Source organism: Saccostrea cucullata, unplaced genomic scaffold, assembly GCF_032062105.1.
Source record: "Saccostrea cucullata isolate Sc308-1 unplaced genomic scaffold, CSIRO_AGI_Scuc_v1 ctg8, whole genome shotgun sequence".
In the NCBI taxonomy this organism is placed as follows: domain Eukaryota; kingdom Metazoa; phylum Mollusca; class Bivalvia; order Ostreida; family Ostreidae; genus Saccostrea; species Saccostrea cuccullata.
This window is the reverse complement of record NW_026940997.1, coordinates 940,252-954,484: the sequence shown is the minus strand read 5'-3', so window position 1 is coordinate 954,484 and position 14,233 is coordinate 940,252. Positions and strand designations below refer to the sequence as shown.

Sequence of the window (14,233 nt, the reverse complement as noted above, 5' to 3'; positions counted from 1 at the left end):
AATTAAGAGTCTCAGGTTATCAAATGTTGTGAAGAAACCAATTGTGTTCCCCCTGATGCAATTTCCACTCAAACTCTCATGTTTTATCTCCACTCTATGAATATAATTTCTTTTTTCTTTAGTTTTTCTTAAGTTTTGATCTTTATGCATCTTGAGCTCATATTCCAGCACACTTTGTTAATATTACAGAAAAAACATTTAAGATGTTGAATGGAACCTCCTAGTCCAATGGAATTGATGGATTTGGAATAAATTATCGCAATGATTTAGGCAGGCTTTAGCAGTCAAAGTGGCATACAGAAGGCATAGCATTAACAATTGATGAGACAAAGTTGTCTGCAATTTAAACCAGATCAAATAACTTCAATTTTTCTATTGTCATTTCCCAATATGTTGACATTTTTTCTCTGGAAATAATTAAAGAATATGGCTTTAGATACTTCTTCTTGTCGGGAGACCCCCTTAATTAGTTGTTAGGGTTGACAATCGCGGCCCATACACAGTTGTATAAATTTATTTCCTTTAATCAATTCTAGAAGTTTTGAATTACTTCAAAGAAAATTAAAATCAAACAACCCTCTTCAGTGCAACCAAAATAATTCCATTTTTTTCTTAATTAATGTCAATTGGTAAACTGTGGTAATGAATCTGAATAACTGACTAAAATTCATTTTAAGTATCATTGATTCTTTAGCTTTAAAACTGCAGTAAAAATGACAATTTTACTTTTAGAAAAATAAGTTATTTTAAAAATTGGCAAGCATTGTCTCTCCTCTAAGACATTTTTAATGAGGTCAAATTTGGCACCATGTCCTTGCACACATGCCCCCTAAGTATTCAGCTTCAATTTGCCAGATTTCAATTTTCTACCTACACAGAACGCATCTCTGAATTCTCTCTGATTGAAACTTTGCAGGGTTTATTTAGAGGAATGTTGGACAATTAGGAGTGACAGTTGGGATTCTGAAGAAATACTTTTAGTCAGTAGTCCTGTCAAGAATTTATGGGTTAAAAACCAAAAAACAGGGAAGCTTTCACATCACATTATGAAAGTAGTGCTACTGTGAATAATTAAGATTTCCACTGTAATCAATTTGTGTTTTGAAACTTTCTTCATTCCAGTGCCTAATTCTATATCACAATTAAATAATTACCTTCCACCAAGAAACTGTTTTTGTAACTTGCACAGGAAGTTGTGTTTTATGGGACTCCTTAAGAAAGGGATGCACAAGTTAGGTAGCCATATTGTATTTCCTCCCACAAAAACCCCAAACAGCTGTGGGGGAGAAGCCTGAGACCTCATTAATTCTATATTAATGTGGAGAAGTCACATAATTATCTCCTCTCTTCCTCTCAAAGACTATATCTCATATGGCACACTGGGCCAGCAGGAGGGTGTAACTTTGCTCCTCTGAGGGTGATACCATAACCATTATCAATGTCAAAAACAAAGGCCTCCTCATTTGTTCTAAAGTTTCATTCTCCTTGGTGGAATGGTCCTTTTATGCTATTTTAATTTCTAGTTTATCAGTGAAATACTTTAATATTTCTTTTAATGGTCTTTTTTTTTGTTTTTTTAATTTTTTATTTTCTTTTTTTTTTAAATTATTTTTTCAGTCATATTAATCCTTAACAAATCAATGTACAAAAAACCCTCAAAACAATAAGATGTTAAATGTAATAATAACAAGATGTGTTTGTGAAACACTATGCGCCTGGCGTCAACAAAGTTCGAAAAAGCTATTTTTAGCATATACGTCACAGTCAAGGTCACAAGGTCATTGACCTTGGTGTTGTTTGTAAGAACTTAATTAGTGGGGTATGCATACTAAATATGAAGTCCCTATCTCCTATGGTTCAAAAGTTATGGCAAAAAGTGGAAAAAGCTATTTTTAGCATATAGGTCACAGTCAAGGTCACATGGTCATTAACCTTGGTGTTGATTGAAAGAACTTCATTAGAGGAGTATGCATACTAAATAAGAAGTCCCTATCTCATAAAAAGTTATGGCAAAAAGTGCTATTTTTAGCATATACCGTAGGTCACAGTCAAGGTACAAGGTCATTGACCTTGATGTCATTTGAAGGAACTTTATTAGAGGAGTATGCATACTAAATATGAGGTCTCTATCTCTTATGGTTTAAAAGTTATGACAAACAGTTGAAAAAGCAATTTTTAGCATATAGGTCACAGTCAAGGTCACAAGGTCATTGACCTTGATGTCATTTGAAAGAACTTTATTAGAGGAGTATGCATTAAATATGAAGTCCCTATCTCCTATGGTTCAAAAGTTATGGCAAACAGTGGAAAAAGCTATTTTTAGCATATAGGTCACAGTCAAGGTCACAAGGTCATTGACCTTGATGTCATTTGAAAGAACTTTATTAGAGGAGTATGCATACCAAATATGAAGTCTCTATCTCTTACGGTTCAAAAGTTTTGGCGAAGGTTAAAGTTGACAACAGACAAACAGACAAACAGATAAACAGACAAACAGACAAACAGACAGGACAAAAACAATATGCGCCCCGAAAAAATTCGGGCGCATAAAAACTGATTTTATGCATGTATGGTAGCAATCCCCTCATTGGAAAATAGCCTATACATCTTAGCATTGTATACAGTGGCTAACTCTCTTAGGGACTTTACCATAGTTATGCAATATTAAAGCAAATTGTCTACCAATTGTGTGACAAAACTCCACCTAGATACACTATACGTCAGAAACTCACAATTTAATATTACAAAATCTTGCCTCTGAGGTCTCTATTTTATATCAGAAAATAGCATTATTTATTATTCCAAGAAAGGAAATGTGTCAAAGGCTTTGGGCTAATTTTTCCTTATGTGGAGGATGGGTCTGTATTTTGGCAATGGAGTAGAGGGATCCTCAGTATATCACAGGAGCTGTTGGTAGTTTTCTCTGACTCGAGGCTTCTTTTATGACCAATCAGAGACATCCGATAAAAACTCACTGATGTCCTTACACACGCAATGTTACATCAATATTGTACAAGCGAACCCAATTACCACGAATTTGGTGTCGTATGAGAAGTTGCAATGAAATGCACAATGATATCACTGATATGACACTTTGCTTAGTTTTCCAGACTTTTTCATTGAAAATAAATGAGATGTTTGCCTAAAATGAGCCTCTCTTGTGACAATCAATTTCAATTAGACTTTGGCAAGAAAATGCACCATCTTCGGATTCAGCTATCTCTCGAGTTATTTTGGGCATTGTATGTTCAGATTTGTCAAATATTAGCCAAGCTACTGTATTAATTTATCTGGAAGACAATTTTTCTGACTATTTTTAATCTACCATATTTATTACTAATCTTGATTTAAAAATATTGGGAGTTCCCAGTGTAAATCAATCAGCACATTAATATATTGCTTTGAATCCCAGAAGAGGTTTGTTTTCTTTAAGAACAATTTTGGCACTTTGTGTACAAGTATTAGATCTTAAAAGTTTCAAATAAAATTGTGAAGATAATTTCCTTGACATTGTTTCTTAAGTAACAATCATTTTTCCCTTGATAATCTGTTTTCATCACTGGATTATCTATAACCATTATCTTCTAAGCCAGTTTCTGCATTATAAGAGTTATGTTCAGTGATGACAACAGAAGTACATTATCTCTCAACTTTTTTACAAAATTATACACAAGGATATAATGAGTTCAACTTGTGCAAGTAACTTTCATTTTTCAAGTGAAAAAAAAAATGTCCTGGTTAATGACGAGACTTAATTTCAGAGCCTCGGTGAAACTTTTCTTGAAGGCGTGTGTTACCAATAAGCCTGGTCTTTTCATCTGTGATATCATACAAAATTTTATACGACAGTTTAATTTTCATCATTAGTTCTATCTAGTCTTTGCCTCTTACTCTTTCATATTCCGCCAATTTCATCAACCAGGATAATATCTATTGAAATCTTTACAAAAACGGCAGACTAGGGAGTCTTGCCATCAACTTCTTAGAAAAGTTTTGATGTTCTTTCTCTTCATCTTTTGAATGTTCTTTGACACAATGACCTGCAATATAGGGGGAACAGGTCTCGCTCTAGCACTTAAGCTTTTTTCCCTTTACAATCAATCAGGATTCACTATGTATAATCACCCAAATTGCTGGGTTTCAAATCTTTGAATAATTAGAAGTACACCGTCAGCTCTGTCTCTAAGAGACGATTTTTCAGCCAAACTTGAAATGGAATCAAAAACATGTATCATTGTGTTTTATTGAAATCATCTGTTGGCATGGCAATATGCGTCAGAGAATTGGTGTTTTCAATAAAACTGAAAAGTTCGGGACACAAGATAAAATGAAATCTTGCCCAAGTCTCAGGTGAAGACGATACCTGCTAATTACCCTCATGTTGCTACAGTAATAGACTCCAGCTATAGGAAATTGGGAACCCTGCTTTCTCCCAAATCTATGTGCTCTTTTGTCATTTAATGTTTCTCATAGTTTTATCCTCCGTTTAATTGTTTTAAACTTTTAACTTTCTAGTGCAGGCCTCCAATTGTTCCAATATTTGATTTTTTCCCCAAAATATTTTCTCTCAACATTATTATTTTTTTATGACTTTGTCATGTAACATAACTCTCTAGTTACTGAGTTTAATCTACCTAATGGCTTATGAATTATCTCCCCTACATTTTCTATCTACCATACATTCTCCAGATTACTTTTTTTTAATGCTGATTTATAAAACAGACACCAAACCTTTCACAACATATTCTGTAACATAACCCTGGGACCAGATCAAATGTTATCACAGCTTTAGGTAGCCTGTCTTTGTGCCGATCTACACCAATCTCACACATCAAACGGAGAAAAAAACGCTAGAATTACATTTAAAGATAGGACCCTCACAGCCTAGTAAAAATAAAACTCTGAACTACACGATCATTTCCTGCTTTTGAACCAAACCATCAGAATTAAAACGAAAGGATACATGAGTTACCCATAACCATTTCTTTATTTATTTTTATAATAAGAAAAATATACATGTATCTTTGGAGTTTCCAATTGTTTTAATTTTCACAGAAAAAATCCATCTCATGCCATGAATCACATGAATCAAAACTTCATAGATTAATACAGATTTCTTCATGAATTTCAATTAGAGACATCTTTATTCTTCCACTAATGTGTTTGAATCTGATTGTCATTTTTTTTTAATGAAAGGAATGAATAGTACTGTGACAATTCAACAAGCAGAAATTAAAACTGTCACTTTAATCTGATTCACTTTTTACTTAACTAATATCAATATTCTTGATTTAATCACTTTATACACCCTGTAAATCAATCCTAAAATAAACTCTGTAGTGAATGAAGCATTTTTGAGGGATTATTGTCGCTAAGTGCCCTGATAGATTTGTCATACAGTACAATTATACGTCCCCCAATGATTCCAATACCAATCCATTCAATGTCCCCCGTGCCGTAGAATTAAGCTATTCAGTGACATTGATTTTGCGCTAAATCATCAACTTGTTTGGTGACCAGGACATAGATTTTCTACCCTCTCCTTCTATCAAGGATGGCGACTAGATTCAATAGCCTTCTCCGACTCATTGTCCTCTCCAAATCTCCCCTCTTGCGATCTGTCATATTTCTGGAAACCAACATGGGCCAATATGATTTGTAGGAATTGATTTCCGTAGGCGATTAATCTATGTGACAGGAAAGAGGTTCTTTTGAGTGTTTGAAATGTTATTTAAAAGTTTCATATTCTCGATTTAATATCCCTAGGGCCCCCCTTATTCTGTCAGCACCATAGAGTCACAAATTTGAAACTGTCCTGGGATTAGCCACAAATTAAAAGCTTAGAACGAGGAATGTGCCTTGTGACATAAAGACAATATTGAGATCTTAGGGTTTTATCTTTTTTTTGGAAATGTCATTAACACCGAGATAGAAATGAGTGAGGGAATTACATTTCAGAGGCAATCTACAGAGATACAACAAAAAATCTCGAAAGACGTCACATAACTCAATGTGTCATCAGCTCTAGTCAATTTTTTCGATGGGGAGATAATGACAAACTAAAATCTCAAACTGAACTAAAACATTGTGTCTTATGAGATTTACAAGTCATCCTTTCTAACAAAACCTTTGGTTTAATTTACTTTGGAAGCTATTATTTTCAACACAATGTGACAGATTAGGAAATTCCTAGTTAAACCCCTTGGAAATTACTTTTTAATTTTTCTTTAATATCCCAAAATAAATCAACTATTAGGAAAGATCTTTGAAAAATTGAAAACTTGGAGAAATATTTTTTTTTTTAGATTAATATGGGAGATAAATGAAATTTTACAATGTGGTTAATACATCTTTCTTTCAGTTTCAGTTCCTTTTTTTTTGAAAAGGACATAAAAACCACATTCAGAAACTTAATAATTTCCTATTTATCCTGCTCCACCATTTAGCAGGCCATCCTATTCACCCCTCATTAGCAATATTCTGAGCCATCGACTTAAAACCATTAGGAGCAACAATGACATGTATTGTTCAATTTCTTTTCAGTATCATCCAAACCCTTGAAAGACTACATATAAATTAAACAAATAATAATTCTCTTTTAAGTGAAAATTAAAATGAACAAAAACAGATAATTTCACTCAAAAACTTTTTTTTGAACTTGAAATGATAAATTTTCATTCATAAAAATGATATGCCCCCTTAGTAATCCCTCCAAGGATGAACCTTCCTTTGTGAATGAAGAAGAGCCGGATGGGCTATAAATAGAACATTCCATCACAGAATCTACCAATGAGAGGAAGCCCCAATGTCATACATCAACATCTGTTTTGTTTGATCAGATCTTCATTTTTTTTTCTTACCTTCCTGTATAAAAAATCTTATTTTCATATTTTCGAGAAGTATGGATGTAATTATTGCTGAAATTACTGAATGTGAGAGTTGGAATCCTCAATGTGATTTATGTCAGAGGAAATTAATCATCCCCTCATCATTGACACAAGATGGTCATTTAAGTAAATTCATTCAAGTTGAGTAAAACTTTCTCTAAATAACTTCTCTTACAATAAATTGAACTAAACTTAATTTAAAAGTTTACATTCAATAAATAATTGAAAAGAAAAAAAAAATTTGTGACATTTTAAAATTTTTGATGACTTCAAAAAATTTCCTTTTCCAATTAAAAAATAAAAAATTCTGCCTTACCTCCAAGGGTTTCATTATCTGAGAACAACGACCATAACAAAGTGTCCTCTGGACTGTCCAGAAAGTCCCAGAATCCCCTAGGTTGTTTCCTCGTCTCTGGTCGTGGCTGTGTGAAGAAGAAGTCACAGCGTATTTTTTCTGGCTATCTGTGTGGAGAGCAAGGGATGGTTACACAGCAGACGACTTTCTGGAAAGGAACCAAAAACACCCCAAATTTAGGCTAGCTGGCATCACAGCTGACAGAGGAACAAGATGTTCCTTACTGTCAATTTATCTCCAACATAAACAAGCCAGCATCAGTTTGCGACTTTTCAAGAGGTTAAAACCAGTCAAAGTTTAGAAGTGCCGTGGCGCATTTGGTGGATGTGTTTGCTTGGATGCAGTTGTTTCTCTTGTCTCTAATGGCAGGAAATCACCATCAGCAACTTAATATTTCAAAGAAAAACACAATTGTTTAACCACAATACTGAAAGATATTTGTCACAAATGTGACTTTAAAAGTTGTCCAGACAAAGATATAGCAAAATAAACTGATAAACATAAAAGACTTCACTTTGAAAATAGTAAAGGTATCATAATTAAGTGAATCTAGTCAACTAATGATGAAAAAAATTATAGAGACTGCATGATTTTTCATTTTCACTTATCCTAAAGCTCGTTTTTAGTTATATTGCAAAGCCATGTGTGATTAACATTTTGAAGAAAAAAAAAGACAGTGATGAATGGCATGCAGGTTGTTCATATTGCCCAATGATTGAGGAAGGCAGGGGAAAGTAATAGCCAAAAATTCAAGGTGGTCAGTTTCTGAAGGCAATTATACTAAGACAAGCAAACAAACTAAGAAGAGCCGAAACAAATGGAGCAGTAACAGGGAAAAAAGTTCTTGGTGCAAAAAACTTGATGTATCAAACTACAGGATAAAATATTAATTCTGCAAAATGTGTACTTATCACTGATTTTCAAAAATATATATGATTATGTCACGGAATAAAATGTAATGCAGAATAAAATGAGAACCTTGGCAGGGTAATATTGGCTGTCTTCTATCTACCTATTTTGGCCCAATTAGCCAGTGTCCTTGACAGAAGAGACTGGCCAGCTTTATTGTCCTGCTCTGTCCAGATGGACATTACTATTCTATTCACCATTTCTCTGACCCTTTTGGATAACACCCATGGGACCTTGGAACAAGTGATCAACACCACTTCTAACCCAAATTACAACCTGCATGACACTTTACAAACAACACTTGTCTTAGCAAAAATTAATAATTCAATAGGCCCTTAATTAAATTGCTTGCAGCACTGAAGCCAAAAAAATGTCATAATTTACCCGATTCTATCATTGCTGTCCAATTCAATATGCTACAACTAAAACTCAAGATGCTTTTTTTTAAAAAAAAACTCATATTGCATTTTAAAGAATGTTGAAGATATTTTATATTTTAAACTTGAATTTTGCTGATTTTATTCTGTCAAGAGTGAACAGAAAGCCTATCATTTGGACCTTATTAATAATTTATAGGTTGTTGATATGGAACAATAAAAAGAACAACATTTATTCAATTAGCGTGTAATAAACCTGGATCAAAGATCAATTTTTTACCAGTATTATTTGACATTTATCACATTCCAACACTCAAAGGGAAAAAAAATAATTCTTAAAATCTAAAGCAACCATCGAGAATTTCTCTGTAAAAACAAAAAGCAACAACTAGTTCTCTAATCAGCATTTCAAAACAAAATTTTCTGGAAAAAAAAGTATCACAAACATAAAAACAGTAAAAAGACAATATTGATCTATGGACTGGAAGACATTTCCATTCCAAAAGACATCCGATCCACTGCAAGATTGGATTGGCCAATAAAAATTGTCACATTTTGCACGCCATAATGTTTTAATATGGATAAAGGAGACATCTTCACCATAAAACAATTTTCTTTTCTGATTAATTATTGAGTCATTGTTGGGAATGTAACCTAATTAAATATCAATAATGAATGACTAGGAAGGTAATTTGGGGCTGTGATCTACCTGTGTAGGACATCTGTCACGAATTGTCTTGTGATAAGTCAAATTGTCATGTCTTTCCTATCAAATCCATACTGATTTGATTAACTCTGTCTCTTTGATCAGACTTTCTCCTGCAACGGTCTCATGGGGGCATTGTAAGGAATGGTTTTATAAATCAAAGACAAAATTACTTTTTAATTACATTTCAAGTTAAAATAGAAAAAAAAATTAACAGTGAGACGAATAAAATTTTAAAATACTAGTACAAAATTCTATTAAAAATTGGAAAAGTATTTAATTTACTTACTGTACATAACCTGCAGGGTGTCCTTGAATAGTGACAGTCAAGGACAAAGATGTGGTGACTGTTTGTCTGTCTGTGGATTCATATAAAGGTTCCTTGTCTCAAATAGTCAATCAACATAGGAAGAATCAAGGCAGCATCAAAGTCGTCCACATCTGTATTCTCCAGTACTGGTCAAGTGATGGAGACAGGGATAATCTGTAACATATCAACCCACAGAGATGATCCTGTTACAGCCCAGTAGGTCACCCTAGGGACAGAACCTGGGGCCAGCAGAGGGGGGCCTATAGGTAGGATAAGTAACTGTATACTGATAAAGGTCCTGTTCTTTCCCCGTGGGATGTCTGGGATCTAAGATGCTGGATTAGGTGGGAGATATTGTGTGTTGTGTTACTGAGGTGTTTATTGTCAATGCTACCACCCAGGGCATTCCCCCCAGGGACTCACCATGAGGCACACTAAAGGAAAGTAACACTGGACAGGGAGGTGCTAATTTGTTCCCATGTGATGTCTTTGATTGGTTAATTCTTAGCATAATAAAGTGACCACATCTTGTACTGTAGCTTGACAGTGGGCTTACTAACTGTAGCAAGCATTACTCATAGGAAGACCAATTCCACATGACTGTTAATAATTAAACAAACCGTTTGCACCCAATATAATAAATTTATTATAAAGAACTAACTTTTACTTTAAACTAAGTGAAACTTCTGTTTCAAAAATATATTTCAAAGATTCAAACAAATTTAAGAGTTATATTGTAGTAAGCCAACACAAAGAACCACAACTGTTAATTTATGGCAGAGCTGTAAATCTGTAAAGAGATGATCATCAGATTTTTGGTTAAGAGAAGATGATAGTGGAGAATTTATATGAAATTTTCTTCCTCTCTTCAGTAGCCCTAGCTGATGATAAGATAAAAGACTGTTTTGCTGCCTCGGCTTTGAGTGAGTGTATGAGCATGATCACCAGATAGAAATGACAGATTAGCACCCTGGTGTAAAACTCATTATGCTTCTCAATTTATTATCTCTATGATAATGGTAAGTAAAGATATGTTAATTGCATTATTTCTCATTATCACTTATTGAGGGCACAACAAAAATAAATTACATCAACATATACACTTTTACTCCTCAGCTCTGAGAATCATTTAAAGACCGAGCTTAATTCTATTTCATACTTGAACATGATACTCGATTCTTTATAAAAAAAAAATAAACCTCTAATATTCATTTATTTTTTATTTATTTAACATCCCTTTTTTTAATTATTATTATTTTTTATAAATTTTTTTGCAATGAAGCTTTTACCTAATAATACCTCCCATTAAGTCCTATAAGGAGACAGGAGAAAAAGAAAGCCCTGAGAATCCCTAGTTCTCCGACAAAGACTCGGTCGTGATCTCTCTAATTCTGACGCTGTCCTCACTTAATCAATCCGAGACAATCATGCTAGTTTCTCTCACTTCTATTTAATTGCTTGGTTATTTTACAGATAATTTAGTCAATCAATTAAGCATTAAACCAATATTTTTCATTGATCATTAGTTCTTTGATTTAATCAGTTATCTTAAAAATATCAGCTACGGATTACCCCGAGTCGACTTACCTTAATTTGCTCAATTTCAGTATTAGACATGACCTTTACTGGTTTGGTTTAACATTTCTTGTGATTGACTTTTTTTCCTGACATTTCTTTCATTTTCTCCTTTATTTCAAATGAAACTTATTCCAAATAAAATACAAAAAAGTTTATCCAAAATAACATCTCTCTTAGCACTGCATTATTACCATTCAAACAAAATATATGATTTTTTAATCTTACAAGAAAATGTAATTTTTTCTAACATTACTTAGCAAAGCCTACATACCTTACCACTTCTCTCAATGGAGAAAACTTGAAGCAGATAAAAGCTACTAAACATTTCATAAGAAAACACCTGGGAACATATATAAAGTCAAATAGCTTTTTAAACATCAATGAATACACAAAAAATGTGTGCTCCCAATTTAATGCATACTTAGAGTTGACAGAGTAAAATGTCCCATTATTGTCCACAATGCATGCAAAGGGAATACCAATAATGTGATCAATGAAATGTTTGAACACAACACTTTTAACAGTTGTGTCACATCAATACTTGGTGTCAACTGCATTTAAACAAATTGATCGTAATTTTCTTGGCTCAGCGGTCCAACAAAAAAGGATGTGTACACTGGAGAGAAATTGTCCCAAAGTTTACATACGTGTGACTAAGTATTGATGAGGACATTAAAAGCTGCTTTAAGTCAGGCTTTATTGACGGCAATATTCTGAAGACTGGAGTCAGGTGGCTCCGGGTGACAAGTTTCTAGTCTTGTTTTATGTTTTAGTTTTATGAAATTGATGCAATATTCTATGAAAGTGTCGTGAGAGAAATGTTTCTTTGCATTTACTCTAGAAAATATATGCAGAACATTTTCTCTTACTTTAATGCAAAGAGAATTGAGATCAATAGCTTTTCATAACATCTCAGGCAAGCAAAACCTTATACTGGGATATAAAGCTTCGGGTGTTTGATTTAAAAATAACTTTTTGTAAAATGGTCAATCTACATGTAGCATCATGATAAATTTGAAATGAGTGATTTTTCATTCATAAAAAAGTTAATACTAGTGTCAAAATTTGTTTTAAATTACCGGTACTCTCAAGAAAAGAAATCAGTAGAAAAATGAGCCAGTTTTTTTCAATACTTGACATTGAATGTGTGATTTTGTAAGAGAAAAATACCGATGTCCCAATTTGGCAGCTTATGGTGTTGGTTGAATTTTCTCAAATCCATGTCAAGCTCCAAAGGTCAAGGTCAGAAAGTCCAAATTGTCGGTACTCAAAGAAAGGTCTTGTCGCAAGGAATACACCAGTGAAATATGAAAGCCCTAGTTCGAACTGTTTAAAAGTTATCACCAAAGTCAAAGTTTTTAAAAAGTGGGTCAAACTCTAAGGTCAAAAGGTCAAAAAATATTTATATCCACTGAAAGGTCTTGTCACATTGAATAGACAAGTGAAGTATGAAAGCCCTACCTTCAACTGTTCGAAAGATATGACCATATTTAAAGTGTGATAATTTTTTTGTAGTTGTAGGTCAAATTCCAAGGTCAAGAAAAAATTCAAAGAAAGGTTTTCTCACAAGGAATACACCTGTGAAATACCAGTATGCAAGCCGTAGCCCCATCCACTCAAAAGTTATGAGCAAGGTTGAAGTTTTTGCTGTAACCATATTTCAATAGGTATCTCCCCCCCTTCATCAAGGTGAGCTCAAAAACATAACCAATGGTCCCAAATACAAATATTTTGATGAAGTCTTCTTAATAAAGAAGAGTTATACTGAAATCAGACAAAATCTTTGGGAGGTTTCTAGCACTAGCATTTTCAACAGAGCCCCATGGGATACAATGCTCACCTGTGTAACTTTGGCCCAGCAGATATTTTCAATTTCATAATATTTATTTTTACCATATGCTGTGGACCAATGAGAATTGATTTCTTTAAAATTAATTCAACACAACATTGGAATGCTTCAGTATTAATTAAATTGACACAGTGGCACATGCCCTGTTGTTTTTTGAAGATTTGCACTATGTAGAATTGAACCTTTATTTTTTCTGAATCAAGAATTTTTATTCATGGAGAAAGGGCAAGGGCAACGCAAGTTCAAATGGAAAAAAAAATCTTTAATTTTTGCACAGGGAAAGGCTGGATATTTGAGCCTAAATTGGCTAAAAATCATTGTGGACAAAACTGAATCACAATTCCTGAAGATGTTTACATATAAATATAACTAACCATGGCTTTGCTGTTCTTGAGAGAATGAATTTTAAAGATTTCCCCCAATATATTCCTTTGAAAAACTTTGAATCTTTGAACTTTGATCACCCATTGTGGTCCCATCCCTTGATGGCATCCAAAGAAGTCAGGATTTTAAAAAAAACAACTTAAATACTTTGTAATGAAGCTTTCATTAAATTTTTTATCTTTTCTGTCCCAGTGATTCTTGAATCTTGAGAAGTAGATACCATTCAATTTTCACTGATTCTTCTCAATTTTCAATAATTCATATCAATTATATCCACTAAAAGGAAGCAATGGCTCTTCTTTAAAAAAACAAAAACAAAACTTGAATCCCCTTCATATAAGGATGCTTTGTGGCAAGTTTAGTTGAAATATGCCCAGTTGTTCCTAAAAATAAGTTTAAGATTTTTAAAGTTTACAGTCATTAGACAGATGCTAGATACCCCTCAATCAGAAAAGCTCGAGTCTTCAGCACGAGTGAGCTAAAATTGCTTTTAAGACAGACTGACGGAGCATTTAACCAATAAGAAGCTTCTGGTTTTTGGCCTGAAAAGCTACAAATGACAAACAAGCAAGACATTTTTTAACTTTAAACTTTCAATTATGGTATTAAATAATCTGAACAGATTTGAAATAATTGCCTTATATGGCATGGACTAAAAATAAATATATTTATAAAAGTTATGGTAAAACACATGTGTTTGTTTTGTATGCAGATTAAGTCCATCAATAAAGGAGATCGATTGGTTGTTTATTTGTCTACGGGTGAATAGGTTGAATCCGTGCTACGCATGATTCAGTCACGTATAAGGTAGATTTTCGGGTGTTTTAAGTTATTCGAAGTTCGCTGCTACATTGCAACAGACTTATCCCCCGCCCCAC

General features: G+C 33.5%; 1 protein-coding gene across 3 annotated transcripts in view; it reads right to left on the bottom strand.

Moving 5' to 3' along the window:
* Positions 1-14,233, bottom strand: part of LOC134256841 (zinc finger protein basonuclin-2-like) — a 45,374-nt gene that overhangs the window by 30,362 nt on the left and 779 nt on the right. The window contains exons 2-3 of one of the 3 annotated variants that reach the window (XM_062739507.1): positions 9,524-9,718; positions 7,204-7,390 (exon numbers count right to left, since the gene is read on the bottom strand). In XM_062739507.1, coding sequence (XP_062595491.1) covers positions 7,204-7,218 — 15 coding nt within the window. In that variant the 5' untranslated portion in view covers positions 7,219-7,390; positions 9,524-9,718. Of the gene's footprint in view, positions 1-7,203; positions 8,125-9,523; positions 10,075-14,233 lie in introns of those variants that run through there. The other 2 variants (XM_062739508.1, XM_062739506.1) reach the window with 2 other exon arrangements.